This window comes from Pan troglodytes, chromosome 15, assembly GCF_028858775.2.
Source record: "Pan troglodytes isolate AG18354 chromosome 15, NHGRI_mPanTro3-v2.0_pri, whole genome shotgun sequence".
Classification (NCBI taxonomy): domain Eukaryota; kingdom Metazoa; phylum Chordata; class Mammalia; order Primates; family Hominidae; genus Pan; species Pan troglodytes.
Genome location: NC_072413.2, coordinates 88,695,259 through 88,722,228, shown reverse-complemented (window position 1 = coordinate 88,722,228; position 26,970 = coordinate 88,695,259). Strand labels below are relative to the sequence as shown.

Genomic DNA, 26,970 nt, shown 5'->3' with positions numbered 1-26,970 from the left:
GTCACGGATTATTTCTTTTCTTTTTTTTTTTTTTTTGGATGTAGTCTCTCTCTGTCGCCCAGGCTGGGGTGCAGGGGCGCGATCTCAGCTCACTGCAAGCTCCGCCTCCCGGGTTCACGCCATTCTCCTGCCTCAGCCTCCTGAGTAGCTGCAACTACAGGCGCCCGCCACCACGCCCGGCTAATTTTTTGTATTTTTAGTAGAGACAGGGTTTCACCATGTTAGCCAGGATGGTCTCGATCTCCTGACCTCGTGATCTGCCTGCCTTGGCCTCCCAAAGTGCTGGGATTACAGGTGTGAGTCACCACGCCTGGCTGGATTATTTCTTAATTGACATTTGTTTTTTCCACCTTCCTCTGTATTTTGGGTTTGAATTTTTACTTTTTATTTATGAATGCCTTCTGGTGATGGTTCTCCAGGTTTGGTGTGGACACGCTGTATCTTTTTTTCTGCTAGCTCTTCCTGCTTCTGCCTCCCCCTGGCATAATTTGCGTCTTCTGTCTCTCTGTTCTGGCTGACTGATGGTTGTGGTAGCTGGTTCTCCTCTGAATCTCCCTGGCAAATTAGCAACAGAAGCAGTGATCCCTGCATCCTGGAAATAAGCAGTTAAAATACCAGGAAGAATCTAAAGCTATATTTTTTCTGAAGAATACCCAGAAAAACTCATTAGCCAGGCTTAGTAAAACCTGAATTACAGATCTTTTTAAAAGATGCAATTATACTGCTTTCAAGTACATTTTGAGCTAGTAAATTAAACACACATACACACACAAAAAAACAAACAAAAAACTGTTGCCTACTCAATTCCATGAATGTTTATTGAGAGCCTGCTGGGTAAGCTCTGGGGATATAAGATGAACAGAAGCATTCTCTGAGCTATGGGAAAGACAAGGATGTCAATGGACAAAGATTCCTTGCTTGGCCAAACTTTAGCCACACTTCGAAATCTTCGGCTAGGCCCATCTGTACACTTCCATGTAAAATCCAGTTTTAGCAAAAGAACCTGTGAAGTCATTTTAGCCAGAATCCCCCATTCTCTAATACCTGATCATCTTCAGTGTCTGATTGGGTTCCTCAGCCACTACCATCCCCCAGTTGCTATCTGATCACCCTGGCCCGTCTTCAGCAAGAATCCTGTTAGATCGGTTTAGCCAGAATCTTTCCTACTCCTCATGTTTCCTCTTAGTGATTTTCCACCCACTGACCCCCACCCTCCTTTTTGGCTGTAAATCTTCACCTGTTTAGGCTGTACTTGGAGTCTAGCCACTCCTTCCCTCCCACTGCAAGACCCAGTTGCAGTGGTCCCTCTGCCTATCGTGGTGGACCTGAACAAAGTCCTCCTTACTCTGCCTTAACAAGTGTCATTGAATAATTTTTTCTTTAACACAACAAATAATTATATCACCCTGTGAAAGGCAGTATAATGAAGGTCTGTACTGGGGGAGAAGGAGAAAGGAGAGGAGGAAGGCGGAAGTATTATAGTTAACTACTTGGGTGAATTCATTAGGTTTCTTAGAAGAATTAACATTTGGACTTGGTCTTTGAAGGAGGGATAAAACATACCATCTGACAGGGGTCTTGGGAGAAGTGGGTGGGGTGGTGGTCATGGTTGAGTGCTCAATCTACAAGGCCAGATACACTTTACGTGCTCGTGAGAGGCAGAGTTGTGCAGCACTGACTCTGGATCCTGCTCCTGGGTTCACATGCTTGATCTTCTGTTGACCAGCAGTGTGACCTTGGCAAGTCCCTTCACTTTCTCTCTGTTTCAGCTTCTTCGTCTGTAACTGGGGATAATAATAGGACCTGCTTCATAGGATTATTAGGCTGATTTAGAGAGTAATTTTAATGTGCTTTGAACACATTATCTTTACACATAGCAAGTACTATATAAGGGTTTGATAAATAAATAAATCAAACCCTACAGAGTAGAGGGTTTCCAGCTCCCATAGAGGGAAAGGCAAGAATTCGCAGCTAAGAAATCTGGGAAGGTGGCAGCACCAGTGGCAGCGTAGTTCTGGGTCTTCTCCTATATCCACATAAAAAAAGACACAGCGACTGGAGAGCAGACCCAAAAGCTCAGGAACAACATTTAGAGCTAGACTAGGTGGCAGAGTATCCTCATGAGCCCCACCATACCAGCTGATGGGGACACACTACCAACAGCTTCACAGCTGGCATATTATTTGCATTTGTGTGCAACAGGGCATCTGATGGGTCTGGGAACAGGAGACCCTAAAATAGCCATCTAGTATTTACTGGGAAGCTTGTCTGGCCAATTTGAGATAAGCAGCTGAAAATGAGAGGATTTTTGCCCAGCAAGGTCTAAGGGGCCAGAGCAGTCAGGCCCTTCTGATGACTTGAAACTGACTCACTAGGGCTCTGTTCTGGGACTGGGCCCTGCTACAAGAGAAACTGCTGAGAGCAGAGTGAAAATTGATCAAGAAGTGATGTAAGAGATGAAAGAATGAGAAAATAGAGATGAAAATTGGGGAGGGGGAGATAGCCAGGAATTGTCATAGAGGAAGCTGCTATATTTTTAAAAGCAGCTTTGTGTATAATTTACATATTTAAAAACCCTATAATAATTATACAATTTGGTTGTTTTTAGTAAATGTATACAGGCGGGGCATGGTGGCTCACGCCTATAATCTCAGCACTTTGGGAGGCCGAGGTGGGTGGATCACCTGATGTCAGGAGTTCAAGACCAGCCTGGCCAGCATGGTGAAACCCCATCTCTACTAAAAATACAAAAATTAGCCAGGCTTGGTGACAGCCGCCTGTAATCCCAAGTACTCGAGAGGCTGAGGCAGGAGAATCTCTTGAACCCGGGAGGTAGAGGTTGCAGTGAGCCAAGATTGCGCCATTGCACTCCAGCCTGAGCGACAAGAGTGAGACTGTCTCTAAAAAAAAAAAAAAATTTATACAGCTGTGCAATCATCTTCACAATTCAGTTTCAGAACATTCCCTTTAGCTCGAAAAGTTCCTTGTGCCTGTTCGTCAATTCCTTCTACCACCCCCTGCCCCAGGCAACCACTTATTTGCTCTGTGGCTCTGTGTCTATAGATTCGCCTTTTCTAGAAATTTTGCATAAATGTAATCATAGAATACGTAGTTGATTGTGTCTCACTTTTTTTTTTTTTTTTTTTTTTGAGACAGAGTTTCGCTCTTGTTGCCCAGGCTGGAGTGTGAAGGTGTGATCTCAGCTCACTGCAAACTCCGCCTCCTGGATTCAAGTGATTCTCCTGCTTCAGCCTCCCAAGTAGCCGGGATTATAGGCATGTGCCACCACGCTCAGCTAATTTTTTTGTGTTTTTAGTAGAGACAGAGTTTCTCCATGTTAGTCAGGCTGGTCTCGAACTCCCGACCTCAGGTGATCTGCCTGCCTCCACCTCCCAAAGTGCTGGGATTACAGGCATGAGCCACCGCACTCGGCCTATGTCTCACTTCTTTCACTTGGCATACTGTTGTTGAGGTTCACTCCCATCGTAGCATGTATCAGCAGGTCATTCCTTTTTATTGTGGAGCTGTCATTATTATTACATTGTATGGATATACTACATTTTTGTTTATTTATTTACCAACCGATGGACATTTGGATTGTTCTTGCTTTTTGACTATTATGAATGAAGCTGCTGTGAACATTCATGGGCTGATCTTTTTGTAAACATGTGTTTTCACTTCCCTTGGGTAGATTCATAGGAGTGGGATTGATGGGTCATATGGTAAGTTTGTGTTTCACTTTTTAGGAAACCATCCAATGGTACCATTTTATGTTCCCGCCAGCAACATATGAGAGCTCCAGCTTTTTTTCTCTTTAACTCTTGGCATTGTCAGTTTTTTGAATTAGAGCCATTCTAGTAAGTTTGTAGTAGTATCAGTAGTATCCCATTGTGATTTTAATTAATTTACATTTTTCTAATGATTAAGAAAGTTCAGCAAATTTTCATGTGCTTCTGAGCATTCTTGCTGGGCGCAGTGGCTCATGCCTGTAATCCCTGAACTTTGGGAAGCTGAGGTGAGCGGATCACCTGAGGTCAGGAGTTTAAGACCAGCCTGGCCAAAATGGTGAAACCCTGTCTCTACTAAAAATACAAAAATTAGTGGGGCATGGTGGTGTGCACTTGTAGTCTCAGCTACTTGGGAGGCTGAGGCACAAGAATTGCTTGAACCTGGGAGGTGGAGGATGCAGTGAGCCGAGATTGCTCTACTGTACTCCAGCCCGGGTGACAGAATGAGTCTCCGTCTCAAAAAAAAGTATTCTTAGTATTCCTCTGTGGTGAAATGTCTGTTCAAAACTTTTGCCCTGTTTTCAATTGGATTGTTGTCTCCTTATTTAGTTGTTGAAAAGTCTGTTCTTTTCACGTTGGATTGCATTGACACGTTAGTAAAAAAATAATTTAACATAAACATAAAGGTTTGTTTCTGGAGTCTCTATTTTGTTTCATTGATTTGTATGTCTGTCTTTAAGCCAATACCACACTGTCTTGAATATAGTAGCTTTATAGTAAGTTTTGAAATTAGGTAGTATAAGTCCTCCAACTTTGTTCTTTTTAAAAATTATTTTGGCTATTTTCAGGCTTTGACATTCCCCCATAAAATTTAGAATCAGCTTGCCAATTTCTGTCAAATTTAAAAAAAAGCCTGCCAGGGTTTTGATAAAGGTGGTACTGAATCTTTAGATCAATTTGGGTAGAATTGCCAGATTCACAGTAGCAAATATTCGAATCCAACGCCTCCCCATTTATTTAGATCTTCTTTGATTTCTCTCAAAAATGTTTTGTAGTTTTCAGCTTTTGTATTTTCTGTTAAATTCATTCCTAAGTATTTCATTCACTTCATGTGATTGTGAATTGCTTTCTTAATTTCATTTTCAAATTATTTTTTGTTATTGAAAACTTTTGATTTTTATATATGGATGTTGTATCCTGCAAACTGACTAATCTCTTGAATTAATTTTTATAATTTTGTAATAGATTGCTTAGGATTTTTACATATAGGATCATGTCATCTGTGAATATAAACAATTTTACTTTTTTCTGTTCAATCTCGATCCCTTTTATTTCTATTTATTGCCTTATTGCACTGTCAAGAATCTCCAGTACAATGTTGAATAAAAGTGGCAAGAGCAGACATCCTTATTGTATTCCTGATCTTAGAAAGCATTCAGTCTTTCACCATTAAGTATGATGTTAGCTGTAGGTTTTTGATAGATGCCTCTTGTCTCTAGTAATATTCTTTGATTTAAAGTCTGTCTTACCAGGTATTAATATAGCCACACTACTTCTCTTATGGTTACTGTTTACATAATATATTTTTTTGTCCTTTTATTTTCAACCTATTTGTGTCTTTGAATTAAAGTGTCTCTATCTCTTATACATAGCATATGGGTGGATCTTGGTTTTTTTATCTAGTATAAACCTTTTTGCCTTTTGAATGGAATGTAGTCATACACATTTAATGTAACTATTGATATGATTGGATTTACACATACTGTTTTTGCCCTTTGTTTCTGTATGTCTTTTGTCTTTTTTGATTCTTCATTCCTCCTTTCTACCCTTTTTAATGGTTGTTAAAAAATAGTTTTTTAGTATACCATTTAAATTCCTCTGTTGATTTTTAACTGCATTTTTTTGGAAAAAATTTTCTGTTTTCAGCTGGGCACAGTGGCTCACGCCTGTAATCCCAGCACTTTGGGGGGCAAAGGCGGGTGGATCACCTGAGGCCAGAAGTTTGAGACCAGCCTGGCCAACATGGCAAAACCCCGGCTTCACTAAGAATACAAAATTTATCTGGGCATGGTGGTGGGCACCTGTAATCCCAGCTACTTGGGGGGCTGAGGCATGAGAATTGCTTGAACCAGCGAGGCAGAGGTTGCAGTGAGCTGATATTGCACCACTGCACTCCAGCCTGGGCAACAGAGCGAGACTCCATCGGGAGAAAAAATAATTCTGTTTTCTCTATGGATTATAAGATATATCTTTAAACTATCACAGTCAACTTCAAGTTAGTATTGACTTAATTTCAGTACTAGCAACTTTGCTCCAATATAGCTTCATTTCCCCCGTCTTCTTTGTGTTATAAAAACAATGTAATATATTAATTTTCCCTTTACACAGTGTTATTTTTTAAAGATATTAAAAGAAAAGATAAAACAATATTTATACAGTCTTTTATATTTACCCACATATTTACATCTCTGGTGCTTTTATTAGTTTATTCCTATATATTCCTATGACCCTCTGGTATCATTTGCTTGTCATCTGAAGGCTTCCCTAAAATTTTGTATTGGGCAGGTCTACTAACAATGAATTCTCTCACTTTTTGCTTAGGTGGAAATGTTTTTATTTTTTCCTCATTTTTGAAGGATAGTTTTACTGGATAGAGAATTCTTGATTGACAAGATGTTGTTGTTTTTGTTTTTTCTTCAGAAGTTTGAATACAGCCATACCTCAGAGATATTGTAGGTTTGGTTTCAGACCATACAATAATGTCAATAAAGCAAGTGACATGAATTTTTTGATTTCCCAGCACATATAAAAGTTATATTTACACTATACTGTATTCTGTTAAGTATGCAATAACATTATGTCCAGAAAAGAGTACATACCTTAGTTAAAAAATACTTTATTGCTAAAAAATGCTCAGTCATCTGAGCGTTCAGCAAGTCATATCTTTTTGCTGGTAGAGGGTTTTGCTTTGATGTTAATAGCTGCTGACTGATGGAGTGGTGGTTGCTGAAGTTTGGGGTGGCTGTGGCAATTTCTTAAAATAAGACAACAATGAAGTGTACCACGTTGATGGACTCTTCCTTTCATAAAAGATTTCTCTGTAGCATGCAATGCTGTTTCATAGCATTTTACCCATAGTAGAACTTTTTCAAAATTGGAATCAATCCTCTCAAACCCTACTGCTGTCTTATCAACTAAGTTGATATACTATTCTGAATCCTTTGTTGTTATTTCAACAGTGTTCACAGAATCTTCACCACGAGTAGATTCCATTTCAGGAAACTTATTTCTTTGTATATCTGTAAGAGCAATTCCTCATCCATTCAAGTTTCATCATGAGATTGCCACAGTTCAGTCACATCTTCAGGCCCCACTTCTAATTCTAGTTCTCTTGCTATTATCACCATGCCTGCAGTTACTTCCTCCACTGAAGATTTGAACCCCTCAAAGTCATTCATGACAGCTAGAAACAATTTATTCCAAGCTCCAGTTCTTCTTGATATTTGGATGTCCTCCCATGAATCACAGGTGTTCTTAGTGGTATCTAGAATGGTGAATCCTTTCCAGAGGTTTTCTTTTTTTTTTTTTCAAGTAGAAAAGTTTATCCAAAATATTGACAGTTAGCAGCCTGAAAATACAATTTCTTTTCTTTTTTTTTTTTCTGGCACATAAGGTTTTTTTTTTTTTTAACGAAAGAGAAACTATAAAAATGCACATGAAATTACACTCATTAGAAGAGATTTAATTTTTACATAAACTTGGATTTGCCACTGGTTAGATTTGAGCCCTCAAACATAAATTATATATAAATAAGGTTGATGTCAATTAATATTATGCTAGACTTATGCCATGACAAAAGCATTATAAAATAATACCACTCTTTAAGATACAAATTATGTAATTGCTCATAAATATTCTTTTTTTTCAGGTTGAGAAATTATTATTATTATTTTATTATTTTACTTTATGTTTTAGGGTACATGTGCACAACGTGCAGGTTTGTTACATATGTATACTTGTGCCATGTTGGTGTGCTGCACCCATTAACTCGTCATTTAGCATTAGGTATATCTCCTAATGCTATCCCTCCCCCCTCCCCCCAACCCACAACAGTCCCCGGTGTGTGATGTTCCCCTTCCTGTGTCCATGTGTTCTCATTGTTCAATTCCCACCTATGAGTGAGAACGTGCGGTGTTTGGTTTTTTGTCCTTGTGATAGTTTGCTGAGAATGATGGTTTCCAGCTTCATCCATGTCCCTACAAAGGACATGAACTCATCATTTTTTATGGCTGCATAGTATTCCCTGATGTATATGTGCCACATTTTCTGAATCCAGTCTATCATTGTTGGACATTTGGGTTGGTTCCAAGTCTTTGCTATTGTGAATAGTGCCGCAATAAACATACGTGTGCATGTGTCTTTATAGCAGCATGATTTATAATCCTTTGGGTATATACCCGGTAATGGGATGGCTGGGTCAAATGGTATTTCTAGTTCTAGATCCCTGAGGAATCGCCACACCAACTTCCACAATGGTTGAACTAGTTTACAGTCCCACCAACAGTGTAAAAGTGTTCCTATTTCTCCACATCCTCTCCAGCACCTGTTGTTTCCTGACTTTTAATGATCGCCATTCTAACTGGTGTGAGATGGTATCTCATTGTGGTTTTGATTTGCATTTCTCTGATGGCCAGTGATGATGAGCATTTTTTCATGTGTTTTTTGGCTGCATAAATGTCTTCTTTTGAGAAGTGTCTGTTCATATCCTTCACCCACTTTTTGATGGGGTTGTTTGTTTTTTTCTTGTAAATTTGTTTGAGTTCATTGTAGATTCCTTTCCAGAGGTTTTCAATTTGTTTTGCCCAGATCCATCAGAGGAATCACTATCTATGGTAAACAGTAAGTCAGAATTACTCCTTGACCCTTGGGCTACAGAATGGATGTTGTGTTAGCAGGCATGAAAACAACTTTTATCTCCTTATACATCTCCATCAGAGCTCTTGGGTGACCAGGTACATTGTCAATGAGCAGTAATATCTGGAAAGGAATCCTTTCTTCTGAGTGCATCTGAACAGTGGGCTTCAAATATTCAGTGAACCATGCTGTAAACAGATGTGCTTTCATCCAGGCTTTATTGTTCCATTTACAGAGCACAGGCAGAGTCAATTTAGCATAATTCTTAAGGGCCCTAGGATTTTCAAAATGGTAAATGAGCATTGGTTTCAACTCAAAGTCACCAGTTGCATTAGCTCCTGCAAGAGAGTCAGCCTGTCCTTTGAAGCTTTGTAGCCAGGCGTTGACTTCTCTGTGGCTACGAAAGTCGTAGATAACATTTTCTTCCAATAGAAGGCTGTTTCATCTACATTGAAAATCTGTTGTTTACTATAGGCACCTTCATTAATGACCTCAGCTAGAACTTCTGGATAACTTTCTGTAGCTTCTATATCAACACTTGCTGCTTCACCTTGCACTTTTTTTTTTTTTTTTTTTTTTTTTGAGACGGAGTCTCGCACTGTCGCCTGGGCTGGAGTGCAGTGGTGTGACCTTGGCTCACTGCAACCTCCACCTCCTGGGTTCTAGCTGTTCTCCTGCCTCAGCCTCTGGAGTAGCTGGGATTACAGGCACCCACCACCACGCCTGGCTAATTTTTTGTATTTTTAGTAGATATGGGGTTTCACTATGTTGGCCAGGCTGGTCTCGAGCTCCTAACCTCGTGATCCGCCCGCCTCGGCCTCCCAAAGTGCTGGGATTACAGGCGTGAGCCACCACACCTTTCCACCTTGCACTTTTATATCATAGAAACAGCTTCTTTCCTTCAACCTCATAAACCAGCCTCTGCCAGGTTCAAACTTTTCCTCTGCATCTTCTTCACCTCTCTCAGCCTTCAAAGAATTGAAGAGAATTAGGGCCTTGCTCTAGATTAGGCTTTGGTTTAAGGGAATGTTGAGGCTGGTTTAATCTTCTATCCAGACCATGCAGACTTTTTCCCTATCAGCAATAAGGCTCTTTTGCTTTTTTTAAAAAATTATTTTTATCATTTGTGTGTTGACTGGAGTAGGCACTTTTAATTTTCTTCAAGCAGTCTTCCTTTGCATTTTCAACTTGACTAAGTGTTTGGTACAAAAGGCCCCACTTTCAGCCCATCTTGGCTTTTGGCAGACCTTCCTCACTAATCTTAATTATTTCCAGCTTTTGATTTAAAGTAAGAGATGTGCAATTCTTCCTTTCACTTGAACTTTAAAGGCCATTGTAGGGTTGTTAATTGGCCTCATTTCAATATTATGTCTCAGGGAATAGGGAAGACCAAGGAAAGGGAGAGAGATGGGGAAATGGCTGGTCAGTGGGGCACATATATGACATTTATTGATCAAGTTTGCCATCTTAGGTGGGCATGGTTTGTGGCACCCCCAAACAATTATGGTATTATCAAAGATCACTGATAACAGATGATGAAAATAATTGATGGTGGTATTATTAGTATTATTCTGAAACTTCTCATATAACACGGAATAAAGCAACTAAATAGTTATGGAATGTTCTAATTCCATCATCCCCTGTGTCCTTGAGAATGAATATTCTTGCTATGGAAGAAAGGAAAAAGCAGATTTAAGATAGAAGTAGTCTAGGAAAAACTGTAGTCCTGAATTTGAATAATCAAATTGGAAATATCAGTATGAAATCTGAGGTATTTGTGTCTATGTATGTGTGTGTATGTATATGCATGTGCATATACACACATATATACATGTATGTGTGTATGTGTTTATATGTGAGAGAGAGAGTTCTCGCTAAGGTGACTGAACCATTAGCAGTGAACATCCCTAGCTCCTAGATTTTGATCTTGAAGTATCAGATTTCAATAAAAGAAACCTCATGCCAGTTCTGGGGCAGGAAATGTATAAGATGAGCCTGGAACACCTTTACCTACATCCGTGTAGCGAAGAAGCTATCAAAGATTCCTAGGTCATTTTAAAAGGACTCGGGTCAAATATAGGATAGTTTGAATTTCAAGAAGGGTAAAAATCGCAATAGACTAATCAAATGAGCTTAAGTTCATGAGTTCTAATTCAGTATTTTGAAAACTAAGCAAATAAATGGAAAACATAAAACATTTTACTATGTGTACTAAGCCACTGGAAAGCCAAATATTAGATGAAACATCTTATAAAAATTATTCCAGGGCTGGGTGTGGTGGCTCACCCCTGTAATCCCAGCACTTTGGGAGGCTGAGGCGGGTGGATCATGAGGTCAGGAGATCGAGACCATCCTGGTTAACACAGTGAAACCCCATCTCTACTAAAAATACAAAAAAATTAGCCAGGTGTGGTGGCAGGTGCCTGTAGTCCCAGCTACTCAGGAGGCTGAGGCAGGAGAATGGTGTGAACCCGGGAGGTGGAGCTTGCAGTGAGCCGAGATTGCGCCACTGCACCCAGCCTGGGCAACAGAGCGAGACTCCATCTCAAAAAAAAAAAAAAAATTGTTCCAGCTAATAAATGAAAATGCAGTGGGAGAATTAGAATGTCACCACTTAGTAACTCCCAGGAGATTGATGCCGAAAGTGTTGAATACTAAGGGCTGCTAATGTCAGAACAAGAGCACAACACTGCTGAAGTCTTGCCAAAGGGATCGACCCTGAATTGATCAAGCCTGCGGATCTAGCTGCCAAATTGCAGGAAATACAGAGAACAGAGGCATGTATTGAACTGTAGCATGAATGTGCAGTTTTCTAGCTAGTGGGAAACTCTATAGGCCGAACAGTTCAGGTTTTCTCTAGCAGATAAGTTGTAAGAAAAAGAGGTAGGGGGAAGGTGTAAAGTAAGAGCGATTTTGAAGAATCGTCAAGTGAAAAGAAGTGGACAAGGCTATAGTGTAGGGATGCCTACCTGAGTAACAAAGCAATTAACCAGAAAAGTCAGGGTAGTTGTTACTTTTAGTTGGAGGGGGCTGTTCATTGGCATGTGGTGAATGGCGGTGTCTTTATTTTTTTTGGTGGTGGTTACATGGTGTGTGCCTTCTAATAGTCCCCTACGCCATACAATTGTTTTATATGACTTTCTGTATCTATATTTTATCGAATAAAATATTAAGAAAGAATTGAGGGGGGTCAATGAAATATGGGCTAGAACAGTACCCAGCAGAGGGCAGGGGAGGGAATCCCTGCCCTGGGAACCCAGAGGCCGGGAGTCAGGTCCTGGCTCAGCCCCTCCTAGAGCTGTTGGGCCAGACTCCCTTCTTCTCTCTCTGGGGCTCAGTTTCCCTCCTTATCAGTTGCGAGTAACGAATTCCTGCCTGTGTCACTAGGTTGGCTGGCAGATCATCTGGAATAATGAGTTGGGGGATGGCATGGAACCAGTTAGTGGTATCTCAGAAGAAGATGATGGCTGACCTTTCCTGGGCAGTGACTGTGCCCTTTCATCCTCACAACAGCTACATGAGTAGGTGTGCAGCTGGATCATACTCCATCCTAGTGGGAGGGACCCAGTCTCTGTCCTGAAGAAGCCCAGTTTCTTGTGGGGACTTTCTTGATGAGAGAGTGGAATAATTTTAATTACCATGTCAGTGGTTTCTTAGTAAATGGCAGCTCCTCTGGATGGCTTAGAGGGGCTTGAAATAGCTTATTCCCCTGAGCAAATTAAATATTCTCCTCACAGATCATGTTTGCTCTGCTGATGTGCTTAGCAAAGCTTTTTCTTTTCTGTAGATAGAGCCAAGGTAAACCTGAGCTTCGCGTCGGAGTGAGTGTGAACTCTGACTGGGAAAGCCAAATAAATGAGGTGCTGTGCGATGAAAGAACTGACTTCAGAGGGTTGACTTGTGGTCAGAGCATCTTCTGTGTTGTCGCCATCTTATCAATATTAGTCTTTTTCCCCGACACCATCTTTCTTCTGAGTCCTGTTTCTGCTGTGAAGCTCAGACGCCTCAGCATAAATTCTCTGCTACCCCTTTGTCACCCACTCCCAGTGGGATCCCATCCCGTTCTTTGCAGCCAGATGTGTCTAGGTTCAGAGACTTCAGCTGGCCTGTGCCGCTGGGAGCCTTCCTGGGCTGCTCTCCTGTCCCTGGGATGCCTTTGTTTTGCGTCATAGGAGATAGTCACATTTTCCAGTTTGACTGCAGGCTTCTGCACGACAGGGATCATCTTCACCTTTCCTTAGCACTGGCATCAGATAGGGCCTGAGTTCAAATCCCAGCTCTTCTGCTGTGGGCTGTGTGATCATGGGCATGTTCCCTGTTATTTCTAAGCATGTGTTTCCTCATGTATAAAGCTACAATTGAGAAGAAGAGTTTAGTGTAGTACATCATAGAAACCAGTTCAGATTCTGCACTGTTTTCTATTAAACCAAAGGTTCACAATCACACCAGTGGCTGCTTTTGGCTTTTAGCCAGTAAATGTTTGTATGTGGAATGAAGGGCGGGATGGTGGGACGTAGCAGCTGGTTGGGGAAAGGCGGGGGATTCACGTGTTTTTGAGCATGGAGTCAGAAGCTTTCCAGGTGCCATCTCATTGCGTATGGCAAGTAGGTGTTAGTCCTATTTTGCAGATGAGGAAGAGAAAAGGTGAAGCCCGTTGGCCAGTCCTTCCCCATCTCAGTGCATGCCTGGCATCTGGTACTTGTTCCCCTTGCCATGTTCCCAGATGGCTCACATTCCATGCTCACTTCCGGTCCTTCTTCTCATGAGCCTCCTCAACCTTTGCCCTTTTTGTCTTCTCTCCCCAGCAGATTTGCCTTTCCCAGGCCCAAGCGGGTTATCTGGTCCCACTCCTGAGAATGTGTGACAATCCCATCGGCACTGTGCTGCCTCAAACTGAGCAGCACTGCTTTGTTTCCCCAAGAAAAATATTAGAGGCTTTTATTTACCAATTTAATGGCAAAGAGCCTCCCTTCCCTGTTGAGTTTCTATGTTATGGTTTTGAATTGGAGGCCTGTAGGCTTGTGACGCCTGTCGTCTCACAGTCTGTCTTCACCCACCTCTGCTACCTGCTTGGCTTCTGCAGCCATTTGGACTGCTGACCCCTGCACATGTAATGGTCTTTTTTTTTTTTCCCTTTCTTTCAAATGATCCTCTTGGATTTTTTTCTCACTGTTCTAGCTTTGAAATGTGGTCCCCAGAGTTGTGTTGGAAACGCAGTTCTCCTGTCAATTGAATGGAAGTGAACTTTGCACTCTTATCCTCACACTCGAACTTCCAGCTCAAGTGCTTGTGGTGCGTTTGGAGGGACTTTCCTCCCCTTGACATCCTTTCTGCCTTTTTTTCCTCTCCATAGCCCAGTTGAGGGGATGGACAGGGTGGCCAGAAGTTCTTTTCCTGTGACTTTGCCACTCAGAATTGATGAATGAAGTCATTTTGTTAGCAGGACATTTTTACCTTCCAGATTGTCTTTTTTCTGCACTTTTCTGGACTGTTAAAAATGAATATTGTTGGCCTGTGCCCATCAGTGTTCTGTGCAGCTAATTGAGCCCCGTCTGATGAAGCAGGCTGACGGGGACCCCGCCCTCATGCTTGCCTTCCAGCTCCAGCCAGGTTTGGAGCAGACACTTCCCCAGTGGAAGTGGCGAGCTTTCCTCTCCAGCTTTGTGTTATGGGCTCATAAAGCTTTGGTGGTTCACTTTTGAGTTCACATTTTTTTAGTGTGATGTGGCCCTTCTTGATGAACTCAGAACAGTCTCCACACGCTCACTGTGCTAAGTGTGATGGAGCAATCAGGATTCACACCTGCCAGACATGCGGTCATCTGTCCGTGCCCCGCCCCAAAGCCGTGGCTGGAGACTGTTCCCCTGCCCCCGTCAGGGGCACCAGCACTCTTAGGAGATGTCACATCATTTCCCAGGAGGGTGACCACAAGGCCCCAGAGAAAGTTTTTTACTGTTCTTACCTGACATGGGTTGTCTTTTGTCATTGTGAGCCAGACCTGGGAATTACATAGGGAGTTCCTGGGACATGGTAGACTTTCAGTAAATAGCAAAGAGGATCAATGAATCAAACTGGGGAATATCTTTTTTCCTTCAAAATTAAATGACTTTAAAGAAGTAAAGCAGATTTTCATATGCTATAAATTGACTGGAAAACAGATTCCAGAATTCCAAAAGTTTTTTTTTTTTAAACAATGATAGAGTTTTGAGGCTAACAGAAGTAATAATGGCAAATACTTAAAAAGCACTTCCTACATGTATTGACTAGTTTAATTCTTACAACAAATCAATGAAGTGGATACAGTTGTTACTGACTAGTTTAATTCTTACGACAGTGAGGTGGGTACAGTTACTCAGTGAGGTGGGTACAGTTGTTACTGACTAGTTTAATTCTTACAACAGTGAGGTGGGTACAGTTACCCAATGAGGGCGATACAGTTGTTACTGACTAGTTTAATTCTTACAACAGTGAGGTGGGTATGGTTAAATGAGGTGGGTACAGTTGTTATTTCCATTTTATAAGGAAACTGTGGCACAGGTACTTGCCCAAGGTCAACAATTAATAAATGGCAAAGCTTGGACTTGAACTCATGCTGTCTGACTCCAGGGTCTGTAACCATGACTCTATTTTGTCTCTTTACATTCAGGTATATAGATAAGCATATGGATTCCCGGGCGAAGGACAATCCTTATATGATAGATAAGTTCCAATTGGTTTGTTTTGAGTATTGTTAGGTTGAGGAGTCCAAGTGTGTTTGGATACCATTAGGGTTAAACTGAACATCATTAAAATACAAGTTCATGAGGTCTCACGTCTGCTGACTGGCTTACCATTGCGTTCACTGTGCCTCACTTCTTAGTGCATAGTAGGTATGAGTGTTCTCTCTCTCTCTTTCCATATATATATATACACACACACACACACACACATATACATATATACACCTATATACACACACACACATACATATATACACATATATACACACACACAGATATATATGGAGAGAGAAATATATATTTGTGTGTATATATATTTATGTTTCTTTTGGAATGAGTACTGATATTCTTTGACTCATTCCCAGAGGTTGAAAGGAAGGATGTGAGATGGGGCAAGGCTTTCTACACTTGCTGTTTCTCAGAGACTCGGAGCTTAGGGGAGTGGAGGGGACAGGTGAAGGGCAGGCGAGTTGCTCTTCTGGCTGGGCTGTCAGAGCAGTCTGGCCACCTTTCATTCACAGGCCTTGTGCACTCCTGTTGGAAGGACTTGTTTATGTGTTCCTGTCCTGGCCCATGAAGTATGAACTCCAAGAAGCCACTCTCTGTGACTTCTTCGACTTTATGTGTCTGGTGCCACCTACACTGCCTGGGCCATAGTCCCTACTCCCTGTACTGTGTGCCACCTGGCTGGCTGACCAAATGTATAATTGACTCTGCTTTTGTCACGAGGAAGCCTCAATTGCTGAGGTAGTCCAAAAAATGTTGTTAAGCCCAGTACAGCTCTCATAAGATTTGAGGTGAGACATCCGGAAGCCTCGCCTGCTTGTTCTCATCCCGGCGTGGATGGCTGTCACACCCTCTGTCACTATATCCAGGCTGCAGCTGGCTTGCTCCGTGGGTAAGAGAGAGCCCTTCGCTAACGAGGCCAAGGTTGTGGGTTTGATCCCTGGCCCCTGACTGCAGCAAGCCATCTGTCTTCACAAATGCGTGTCATTGGATATGAGGAGGAGAGTATGTACAGAGGGGGAAGCTGGACTCCATTCTGGGAAAAACAGCTCCCTGACAGCCGGCCACAGTGTCCTTTTGGACTGTGAAGGGTATCTGTTCTTCTCCCACTTTCCAGATCTGGGTATCTGGTTTTGATTTCAGCCTTTTTCAAGATAGATGATACTAAGGGTTACGTAAATTCTCAAGCCTGAGAACTAAAAGTGATGGACCTAGAAGATACATGGTATGTATCTGCTTTTCCGGAGTTGTAAGTGTTGACAATATCCAGAATGACATTGTCTTTGTCAACACTTACAACTCTGGAAAAGCAGATACATACCATAAGGGTATACGTATATGATGATGGGATGTATCTCATGGCATACCAAGTACCTGCTTTAGTTGTTCCCTTTGTAACTGAGATAACTCTTTTCAGCAAGGAGATGGGGAAAGGAGTCTGGGAATATAAGATGGTGCTCACTCTTTTCTTTCTTTTGGGGGTGCCCAGCTTGTTAAACGTCACTGGTACTGGCTGGCCCTGTAAGGCAGTTGAGACAAGGAGTGGTGGGTACATAGGGGGCCTTTGCCTTCACAATGATTGCAGTTTGGTTGGTGAACAGATATAAACTCAAATGAAAATCAGTATGGAAAGGTATAAAGTGCTATCTAGGCTGGCCTCAGCCCTGGGTCTTGACCCTGCAGACAGAGGAGCAAGTGTGAAGGCACAAGGGCAGGAAAGTTTCCCTGAAATGCCTGGAACTTTTCTTTAAAAAACCTCAAAATCTCCATTATCCACGTAGCTCTCTAGAAACTGCTAGGCTGGGCATGCCACTGGTGTCGGAGTACTGCTCCCCCAGGTCTCCACGCTACAAGCAAAGCCCCCGAGGGCATACTAGGCTATTCTAGTTAAGAGAGTGCAGTGCTTTGCTGCCTGCTGAACTGTGTTCAGTGAGAAAGAAGGAGACAAGAAACGGGTAGGAAATGTATCCCCTCATTGTCTTGGTTCATTCGGCTCATGATGGTTCTTTTTCATTCAACAAATATTAATTGGGTGCTTCCTGTATGCCAGGCTCTGTTTCAGAGGCTTGGGTTATGTCAGTAAATAAAGCCAAGGCCTCTGTCTTGGAGGCACTTACATTTTTGTGGGGATGTGAAGCCATCTAAGCTCCCTGAGGCAGGGACGGTGTCCCCTGCTCAACAGTGTGTCCTCAGGGACCACCCTAGCCTCGGCTGAGAAACATTGCTCAGTCATTGTGGAAGTAACCTAGTGCTTCAGCATTTCAGGAGTGCTGGTTGGTGAGAAGAAAACATGGAGAAAGGCAGATGGTTTCTTTGCTCTTTGAGATCTACTGGGTTGACTTATTGTGTTTGATCTTTAGTTATAAGATTCTCAGCCACATAAGAGAAAAAAATATTGAATAGACTCTAGCAGGCCTCCTTTTCCTCATTACCCAGGAAATTGACCCAGTCTTTTATTCACACTACTACTTTGAGTTTCCACGACAATGACAGGTGATATTGAATTTAAGTGTATTGGTGCCTGGGTCAGATTTTGAGGTCTGAAGATAATTTGGAAGGACAAGTTAAAGGGAAGAATTGTCTTTTCCCACCCTACTCCCAAGAAATAAAAGGAGAAATAACAACACAACAAAAATGTATTGAGCTTATTATTGAAGTAGCCACTCATTACAAGCTGAAATGATTCTCATGTCCCCAAATTTCTCTAGCCTTGGTTTTCCATTTTGATTTTGGAGCTCTGGCTTTCTTCCCATTTACATTTCCTCCTTGGTTTGATTACAGAGGGACAGATGGCAATATTAAAGAGCCGAGAATGTGGTTCAGAGTCATAGAACAGGACGAAACCAGGTGCGGTAAGCTTGTACGTTAGAATGTACATTTCAGAGCCTGGAAAGGTGCTGCCATGGGGCCCAAGGGGGAACTGGAACCTATCGCCAGGACAGAGGGTCGAGAGGGAGGGTTGAATGCTGGCGAATCAGCAGACAAGCCCTGGAAGGAGGCTCAGCAGGAGGAGGATAAAACCAGATAGAAAAGATAGGAGAGAAGAAAAGATGGAAGTAGGTCAAGGGAAGAGTAGACTATGTCCCCATGAAAAGTGGTAGGCTTTCCTGCCAGTGGAAAAACAAGGATTTGAATGAGAGCAAGGCTGTGGGACTCTGGCCTGAGCTCTCCATAATGGGCTGAGGACAGTGATGTTGGTGAGCCGAAGCAGAGCTTTGCCTGTCAGGCGGAATGAGCAGCTGGTGCTCCGGGGACCTGCAGGCCCTTTCCTCCTTGGTCCCAGCCGAGCTGTTGGGAACCATTCCAAGTGGAAGGAAATGCACCCAGCTCAGGAAGCTTGTGAAGTAAAGTGCAGGAGATGAACCCCAAGTTCTGACAGCTTGCCAGAGTGCCCGCTGCGCGAATGCTGGCAGGAACATTTGTTTTGAGAATAGTTTACCATAATGAATTCTGACATCATTGCACTCTCTCAGGCAAGGGTGTTGAAATGGAATAAATGACCTAATGTCAGGGATTTGTGGAAACCCTCAAAACAGGGAGATTGGGAGATTCCTTGGCTCTCTTATCTTCATTTTGAGTGGAGTTTTAAGCAACAGTTCCTTCTTAGATACTTAATTGATCTCAACATTTTAAGAATTAACTAACAGTTTGAAGATATGAGAGCAATCGTGTGGGTTTTGTTTGCCTCTCTCAAATTGGGTTATCTCATAGCATTTGGAATAGAATTCTTGCAAGTTAACTTCCTCTTTTTTTTGTTCTGATTATCCGTGTACTTGAACATTTTTCCTTTTCTGCTCTCATGGCAACAGTGGAAGCGATTAGTTGAATAAAATTATGTGATTTAAACATGTTTGGAAGACAGGATTTCCTGGGAATCATGCTTTTACATTTGGGCACCTTAAGATATGCCTGTTTCACCTCTTCTTGCTGTCCGATTGATCTGTGGTGGGGCGGGCACCCTTCTGGGTGCCGTATTCATTGCAATGGGTTGTAGCTTCAGGCCTTCTCAGCTCTGTGGTTACTGTGGCTTCTTTGTTTACAAGCAGATGCTTCCCAGATTGAGGAAGAATTTGCTTCTGAATCTTAAACTCTCTCCAGGAATAAACTGGAAACAGTTTGAGAAAAACTTGTATTTGCTTCAAAGGCTTAATTGGGAATACGCACCCAGTGGCTGGTGTTGCCTCATCCTGCCTGGCCTCCTTCGGGGCGGAGACTTCCTCCGTTCCTCCACCAGAGGGCCTCGGTCCTGCACGGGAGAAACCGTCTTGCACCTTAACGGGGGAATTGAATTTCTCTACCCGTCATTGATCTCTTTCGGCAGCCCAGGGCATTACCCGCATTCACTGGACTTCTTCACCTGGGCCAACGGATATTCTTTCCAGTTTTGGACCAGTAATGAGTATCTTATTAGCTGTCATCACTGGGACACACAGAATTTATGTTATAAATATATGAAGTAATTTGCATATTAATGATGCAAAACATAGACCTGAACTCTTGGATTCATATTTTGTTCCTTCCTCTAGAGTTACACTTCTGTTTTAGAGCTTATGTGTACCCAGGAAGGTAACAGAGTATGGTAGAAAGCTCCCAGCTCACTCTCTCACTGGGCCTGTGAGCTTGAGCAAGCCCTTCACTTCTGTGTCATAATGGACCAGATTCTGTTGGATCATTTATAGCTGGAAAATTCTGTGCTTCTGTAACTGTCTAAGTAGCTTACTCTGTTTCCTAGGACACTGGAAACATTCTGAATGACCAGTTCCTATTTGTAGGCTTCCCTGGGTTACAATATTTAGGTTTGATACTGCTTATTCCAGGCCTGATTTCTACCTGGTAAATCAGCCCCTTCAACCAGGGTCTCCACTTATGTTGCCTCAGTCACAGCTTATTTCATACAATTCAAAGTACCATCCCTTCTCTACCCAGTAGGAGTTTAATCCGTGATTCTGGAACAAAGTTAGACTACCATATCCATTCCCATCCTTTGTTTAGCTGTAGCTATTTCCTTCCCGCCGTGTTACTTAAGAGAACTGAGCTTCAGTCCAAAGCAAATGTACTTTGTTGCCTGTGAACATGGATCCCATAAAAACAAATGAAGGAGAAAGCAGAGTAGATTGCATGTCCCAGGGCCTGTTACCTAATCTTTATTCATGTCTCTGTTAGGTTTCCTTTAGTGCTGCTTGGCATCCTGAGCACAGCTTCTCTTTTTATGCCACCATCAAGCTTCTGATCTGATATCATCTGATATGTGTGGGTGAGAGGACTATGGGAGTATTTATGTACCTATGCCAATAAATCATTATCTTAAAGTTCTGGGGCCATTCTTGTGCATGAGAGCCCTGGGATGTCATGTAGGTATAAGATGCGAATTAATAGCCCTCATGAGTGCTTGTAACTTACAGAACCCACATTCAGTTTGATTTAATATCTTTGCATGATTCAAAATGTCATCCAAGAAGAGAGCCAAATACCTAGAGCATCTGCCACGGCCTGCAGAGGCTGGCTGACACGTTTGCACTGGCTGACCCACACTGTGGCTCTTTGGAAAGATGAGATATGTTCTAATGAGCAGGTTATAAATATCGCCGAGTTATGTCATAGGTGGTGGCGGTGCTTAATGTAAAGGGACCGGCTGGGGAGCGTTCCCAGCTCAGCAGGCTGGATGCAGCTTTCAGAGAGGACAAGTGGGGCTTGAAAATATTGACCAGGATGTTACAAAATAATTATTTGTCTCTTAATGAAACATGTCACCAAATGTGTCCCTGTGGGGTGTGAGTGGCAGCGAGATGAGGTGTGCTCTGCTCACACTCAGGGAGCTCGGGTTCCAGTTGTCACATGCTCGCTCTCAGAAGGGGCCTCTGACCCTTTGCTTCTTTTTCGTCAGTGTGGGGTTTGGAGGAGGGTTGGTTTGATGAATTTACTGGGTTTGATAAGTTTATGTTCTCAAAGATGCAGAGTGGTTGCTTGGTGGAGTTCCTGTTTTTTTGTGCCTTCCATCTTCATATTTTATCCTTACCCATGTTGCACACGGTGCTTGCTCATATTCCTGTGCCCTGTTGCCCAGTGTTGTCTCCCACCTTTTAAATGAAAATATAGATTTCAGTCCCACTCTATAGAGCCATTGAGAGTTTGAACACAGACTCTTCTAAGGTATCTTGCTTTTTAATTTGTTGGCTTCAACTGATTTTCAAATTTTTATTTTTTAGAGAAAATGTGCTAGGGGTTAGAAAACACAAAAGGCCATCAATCTTAGGTCAAATGTTTCATTTAACCAAAGATGGCTAGGCATGTGCAGAGTAATCGTTTGCTTAAAATCTAGCCAACAGCTTTTATGCAGACAAAATGCATTGAAACGTGCATATAAAATATTTAATATTAATACATGCCAGATGAAAACCGTCAAATTCTGTGTCCACACAGGAACTTGACAAGAGGAGTCGGAAGATTTAGAGAGCTTCTCAGAGCAGTTGAAACAAGAACGACTCAAAACCTGCGAATGGTAAGTGTGAACAGTGACTTGATTGAGGCCAGCAGGGCACTTGTCTCATAGGTATTTACATTCATATTTTTTTACATTTATGTATTATAAATATATGTGACATATATGTGTTATAAATATATGTGACATATATGCATTATACATATATTTATAATAAATATATGTGACATATATGTGTTATAAATATATGTGACATATTTATATACATATATGTCACATATATTGTATGTGTGACATATATATGTATATAAAATATACATGTTTTATAATAAACTGTATATAAAATATACATATTTTATATGTATATTTATTTATTTTATATAAAATAAAATGTATATAAAATATACCTATTTTATAATAAAATAATATATATATTTTATAATAAAATAAAAAATATACATATATTTATAATAAATATGGGACATATATGTGTTATAAATATATGTGACATATATTATACATATATTTATAATAAATATATGTGACATATATGTATTATACATATATGTCACTGGGCTTGTGAACTTGCGCAAGCCCTTTCACTTCTGTGTCATAATGGATATTTATGTGACATATATTTATAATACATAAATAGCAGTTTACTCATTTAAAGTTTTTAGCATATTCACAGAATTGTCCAGCTATCACTAATATTTAATTTCAGGACATCTTAATCACCCCCAAAAGAGACTCTATACTCGTTAGTAGTCAATCCCCATTTTCCCCTCCCCCTAGTCCCTGGCAACCACTAATTTACTTTCTGTTTCTATGGATTTGCCTATTTGGGGCATTTGCTATAACTGGAATGATACAATTTGTGGTTTTGTTTTTTTGTTTTGAGATAGAGTCTCGCTCTGTTGCCCAGGTTGGAGTGCAATTGCACAATCTTGGCTCATTGCATCCTGCCCCAGCCTTCGAGTAGCTGGGACTACAGGCGCGCATCACCACACCTGACTAATTTGTAGTCTTTTTGTGATTGGCTTTCTTCACTTAGCATAATGCTTTCAAGCTTCCTCTGGGTCACAGCATGATCAGTATTTCTTTCCTTTTTATTGCCAAATAATATTCCATTGTGTGGATATATCACATTTTATTTGTCCATTCATCAGCTGATGGACATTGGGTTGTTTCTACTTTTGGGCAAGTACAAGTAATGCTGCTACGAACATTCATGTACAAGTTTTTGTGTGGACTTATGTGTTCTTTCTCTTGGCTGTATACTTAGAAGTGGAATTGCTGGGTCATATGGTAACTGTGTTTAACAATTTGAGGTGCTGCCAGACTGTTTTCCAAAGCAGCTGTACCATATTACATTCCCACCAGCAGTTATGAGGGTTCCAATTTCTCCACACCCTCAACAACAGTTGTTATTATCTTTTTAGGTGTAACCATCCTGGTGGGAGTGTGGTGATATTCCATTGTGGTTTGATTGGCACTTCCTTGATGGCTAATGATTTTGAGCATCCTTTCCTGTGTTGTTGGCAGCGTTCTCTGCTGAAACCTGAGAATTGCACCTGTTAAGGCAGGTAGAATGTAGGCCCTCATGGCTGCCAGGGTGTTGAGGGGTTGGTGTATGCTTATGATTCATACCAAACCCAGACAGAATAAGGCAGATTGGATCCCGAGGGCTGCTAGTTGTTTGGCTAATTATATTGACTATAAAACTTGGAAGAGAAATATACAACATTGTTAAATTAACTGGTTGGTTAGCAATTTGGCTCTCCTGTTGACTTGAATTCTTTCTTTTCTTTTTTTAATCCTTTCACTTTCCTGTCTAGGGACGTTCATTAGGTAGACCTCTATAACTTGCCCTACACAGCCATAGCCAGTGGGTGCTTGAGTGGAGGACTGGTGCTTATTAAAACTAAGCAAATGCCACATGTCACAGTTGATGTAACAACCTCATGTAAGATTGCAATTTATCTTTTATTGCCCATACTTTTGTCCTTTCTTTATCATGAATCCTTTAAATGCTGTAGGAGATTATTCAGTTGGGCATGGCTAAGAGATTCATGTCATAGGAAATGACTTCATTGTGGTGTCTCCAGAGTTTTAAGAGGTGGACGTACAACTCATGGGGCCAGATGGCCAAGCTGGGCTTTCCTAGAATTATGGGGGTGAGACAGGATGGACAACTTCACACACACACACACACCCTGCCATCACCACCACCAAGAGCTCAGTTGGCCTTCAAAATTTACTTAAATATCAATATGATTTATAGGTGCCTTAAGAAGTTCAAACAAAATATTTCCATTTTTAGGATTCTTCAAGGCAAAAGAACCTACAAGAATATGGATAAAAGTTGTTGCCAGCTGTCTTTTCTCTCAAATTTACCTCTTCTCAGTATTCATAAAACTTCCCAACTGGTCAATATGAACAGCTTCTCCCAAGATTTGGAAGCACAATGAAAGTAACTGACTGAATTGGCAAGTGTTTTCGTAATTGTTTTAAAAGCGCATTTAAAAAGTCAGTTTTTCAAAATTGCTTAAGTATGGAGCATTTGTTCATATTATTGACTCTCACTGGTATCTTGATTTACATTGGACGTTAGAAAGTTTCTCCATCTAATGACATTCATAAGCAGTGTTTCCATCAGCCTTAAAAACTATGATTTTTTAAGATTAGCTGATAATTGCAAATTTATAATATTCTTATGAGATGGAAAAGTTGCTTTGTAAACTCTATCTGGTGTGAGATCATAGCAGAGAAGGATTTGAAAGTATATTTTCAACAGTTCCACTCTTAGGTATATACTCCAAATAATTAAAAACAGGTGTTCTGCAGTGAGCTATGTGTGATTGCACCACTGCACTCCAGCCTGGGTGACAGAGTGAGACCCTGTTTCAAAACAAACAAAAAAAACCACAGATGTTCAAACAAAAACTTGTACATGGATGTTTGTAGCAGCACTATTTATGATAGCCAAAAGTTGGAAGCAATACACATGTCTAGAACTGAAGAATGGATAAGCAGCATGTGGTTTATCCATGCAATGGAATATCATTCAGCCATAAAGAAGAATGAAGTACTGATACATACACAATGATACTGATGAACCTTGAAAACTTTATGCTAAGTAACGGAAGCTGGTCACAAAAAGACCCATATCGCATACTTTAATTTATATAAAATGTCCAAAATAGGCAAATCCATGGAGCCAGAAAGCATGTTGGTTGTTCCCAGAGTCTGAGAGGGAGGGGAAGTGGGGAGTGATTGCCTAAAGGATATAGAGTTTCCTTCTGGGGTGATGAAAATGTTCTGGAACTAGATAGTGCTAATGGTTGCACAACATTGTGAGTGTCCTGAATGCTGTTGGATTGTACACTTTAAATAATTAAAGTGGTGGCTTTTATGTTATGTGAATTTCATCACAAGTTTTAAAACACATACACACACAAAAAGGGCATTTAATGACCAAATTTGTACATAAACATCCAGGTCTTATTTCAGGCCCACTTCCCACCTTTCTCTCCTTTGATCCTGAATTTATTTTATAGTTACCAACAATTGGATGCATTTAAACTACAGGCTAAATGTATGTTGAGTTTAAAAAGTAAAAAGTATGCTAGATATTGGTGATCTTGCTGGTAATTTCATATTTATTGTTTTTTTCTGAACTTCATTTGAGCTTTCAGTGGACATAACCAAATGGCCTTCTTAATAGGTAGAGAACTGGTGAAGTGATGTCTTCAAAATATGCAATCACATCAAAACCCCATGTTTAAAAAATCTCTCGGGAAGGTTAATACCCTGAGGGAAAATGAGACCTAGCATGAGCTATCTAGTAGTGAACAAGCAAACTGTTTAGGGCAGAAATTTTTACAACTTTAAAATCCCTCCATGGCAAATGTATTCAGAAAATGAAATTCCTCGTTCATTTTTTTTCCTTTTAACACTTATTTCTCAGCTATAGTGATTGGAAGTTATTTTTGCCAGTTGAAGTTTCCAGCAAAAGTCATTAGCTTATATGACTGCAATGAGATCAAAATGAAACTATAATGGAAGGTTTAAGAAAACAGTTCAGGAGCTGTTTAGGTCCTGAAAATTGTGTTCTTATGAGATCTTTACAGATTGCTCAGTTGGGGATGATCAGAGTGCATTTAATTTCACATTTTTATAGACATTTAATGCCAATGGGTCTTACTTGGGAATAATCAAGAAAATTTGCCTTTACCCAGTGGTTATCAGAAAGCACTCTGTTAGTGATTTGGTTGAATTTAACTTTCCTTGTGGTGTTTTAAGAGATTTCATATGGATGAAAGCTTAGCAAAGCCCTCTTCTGAAACATTTACTTATTTTTTTTAAAAAGTCTCCTTCTCAGAAGATCAGCAGTCTTTGTCTGCATCTTCAAAGAATGCTAAAACCTGGTAGAAAACCATGCTGGTTTATGATGCCACCTCTGGCTGATCATGGGTAGAGTGAACTACCCTGGGATGCAGTGCTTCTCTTTTCAGAGGGATTTTTTTTTAAATTACTTATCCTCTTCTTCGTTACTGGAAGATTACAAGCTAAGTGAACTGACATGCATCAGTCAACAAAACACTTCTTAGTACATACCACACATTCTTTTCCCCCATACATTATATTATACATCGTACTGTTTTAGGCAGTGGAATTACAGAAGTTTGGGAAGCATATTAATCTGCATCTAACTTGGAGGACAGGATCCAGATGTTTCTGGGTTTTCACTGTGAAGAAGGGGATACCCATCCAGCTTTGAAGAAAGTTCTTTCTTGATCGGGAACCATTTCCCACTTTGCCTTCCCTATTGCACAAGGCCAGTGAGAACCTCTGGGCCAGGAGCCCAGGATGCACTGAGAATAGACACTCAGGTGCTGAGTCCTCGGGGGTGGGATGTATAGGCCCTGCCATTGGTACATTTAAGAAAGAAGACGTCTACAGTGGACATCGGATTGTCAGTGAGGATAATTTTTTCAGGGATAGCATTATCTAGGCTGAGTACAAGCATTTTGCCAGGCTTGAGGTTAAGCACACATCATTAGTGATGCTAATATCTGCAGCTCACCTGTTATTTATAAGAGCTCTTGGGAAAGGGCTTAGCCAAAAGTTTCAGTTGTTTCAGGTATAAAACATGTTTAGT

General features: G+C 41.1%; 1 protein-coding gene and 1 long non-coding RNA gene across 5 annotated transcripts in view; one reads left to right on the top strand and one right to left on the bottom strand.

The window, feature by feature from the left end:
* TTC7B (tetratricopeptide repeat domain 7B) overlaps positions 1–26,970 on the top strand; it is a 275,124-nt gene that overhangs the window by 99,058 nt on the left and 149,096 nt on the right. For all 4 annotated transcript variants that reach the window (XM_024348858.3, XM_024348856.3, XM_024348857.3 and 1 more), the window contains one exon: positions 21,788–21,866. In XM_024348858.3, the coding sequence (XP_024204626.1) occupies positions 21,788–21,866 (79 nt within the window). The remainder of the gene's footprint in view (positions 1–21,787; positions 21,867–26,970) is intronic.
* Positions 17,998–19,989, bottom strand: LOC129137000 (uncharacterized). Its single transcript, XR_008539075.2, has 2 exons — positions 19,702–19,989; positions 17,998–19,613 (listed from the first exon to the last, which is right to left on the bottom strand). It is a non-coding gene; the product is annotated as an uncharacterized LOC129137000 (long non-coding RNA).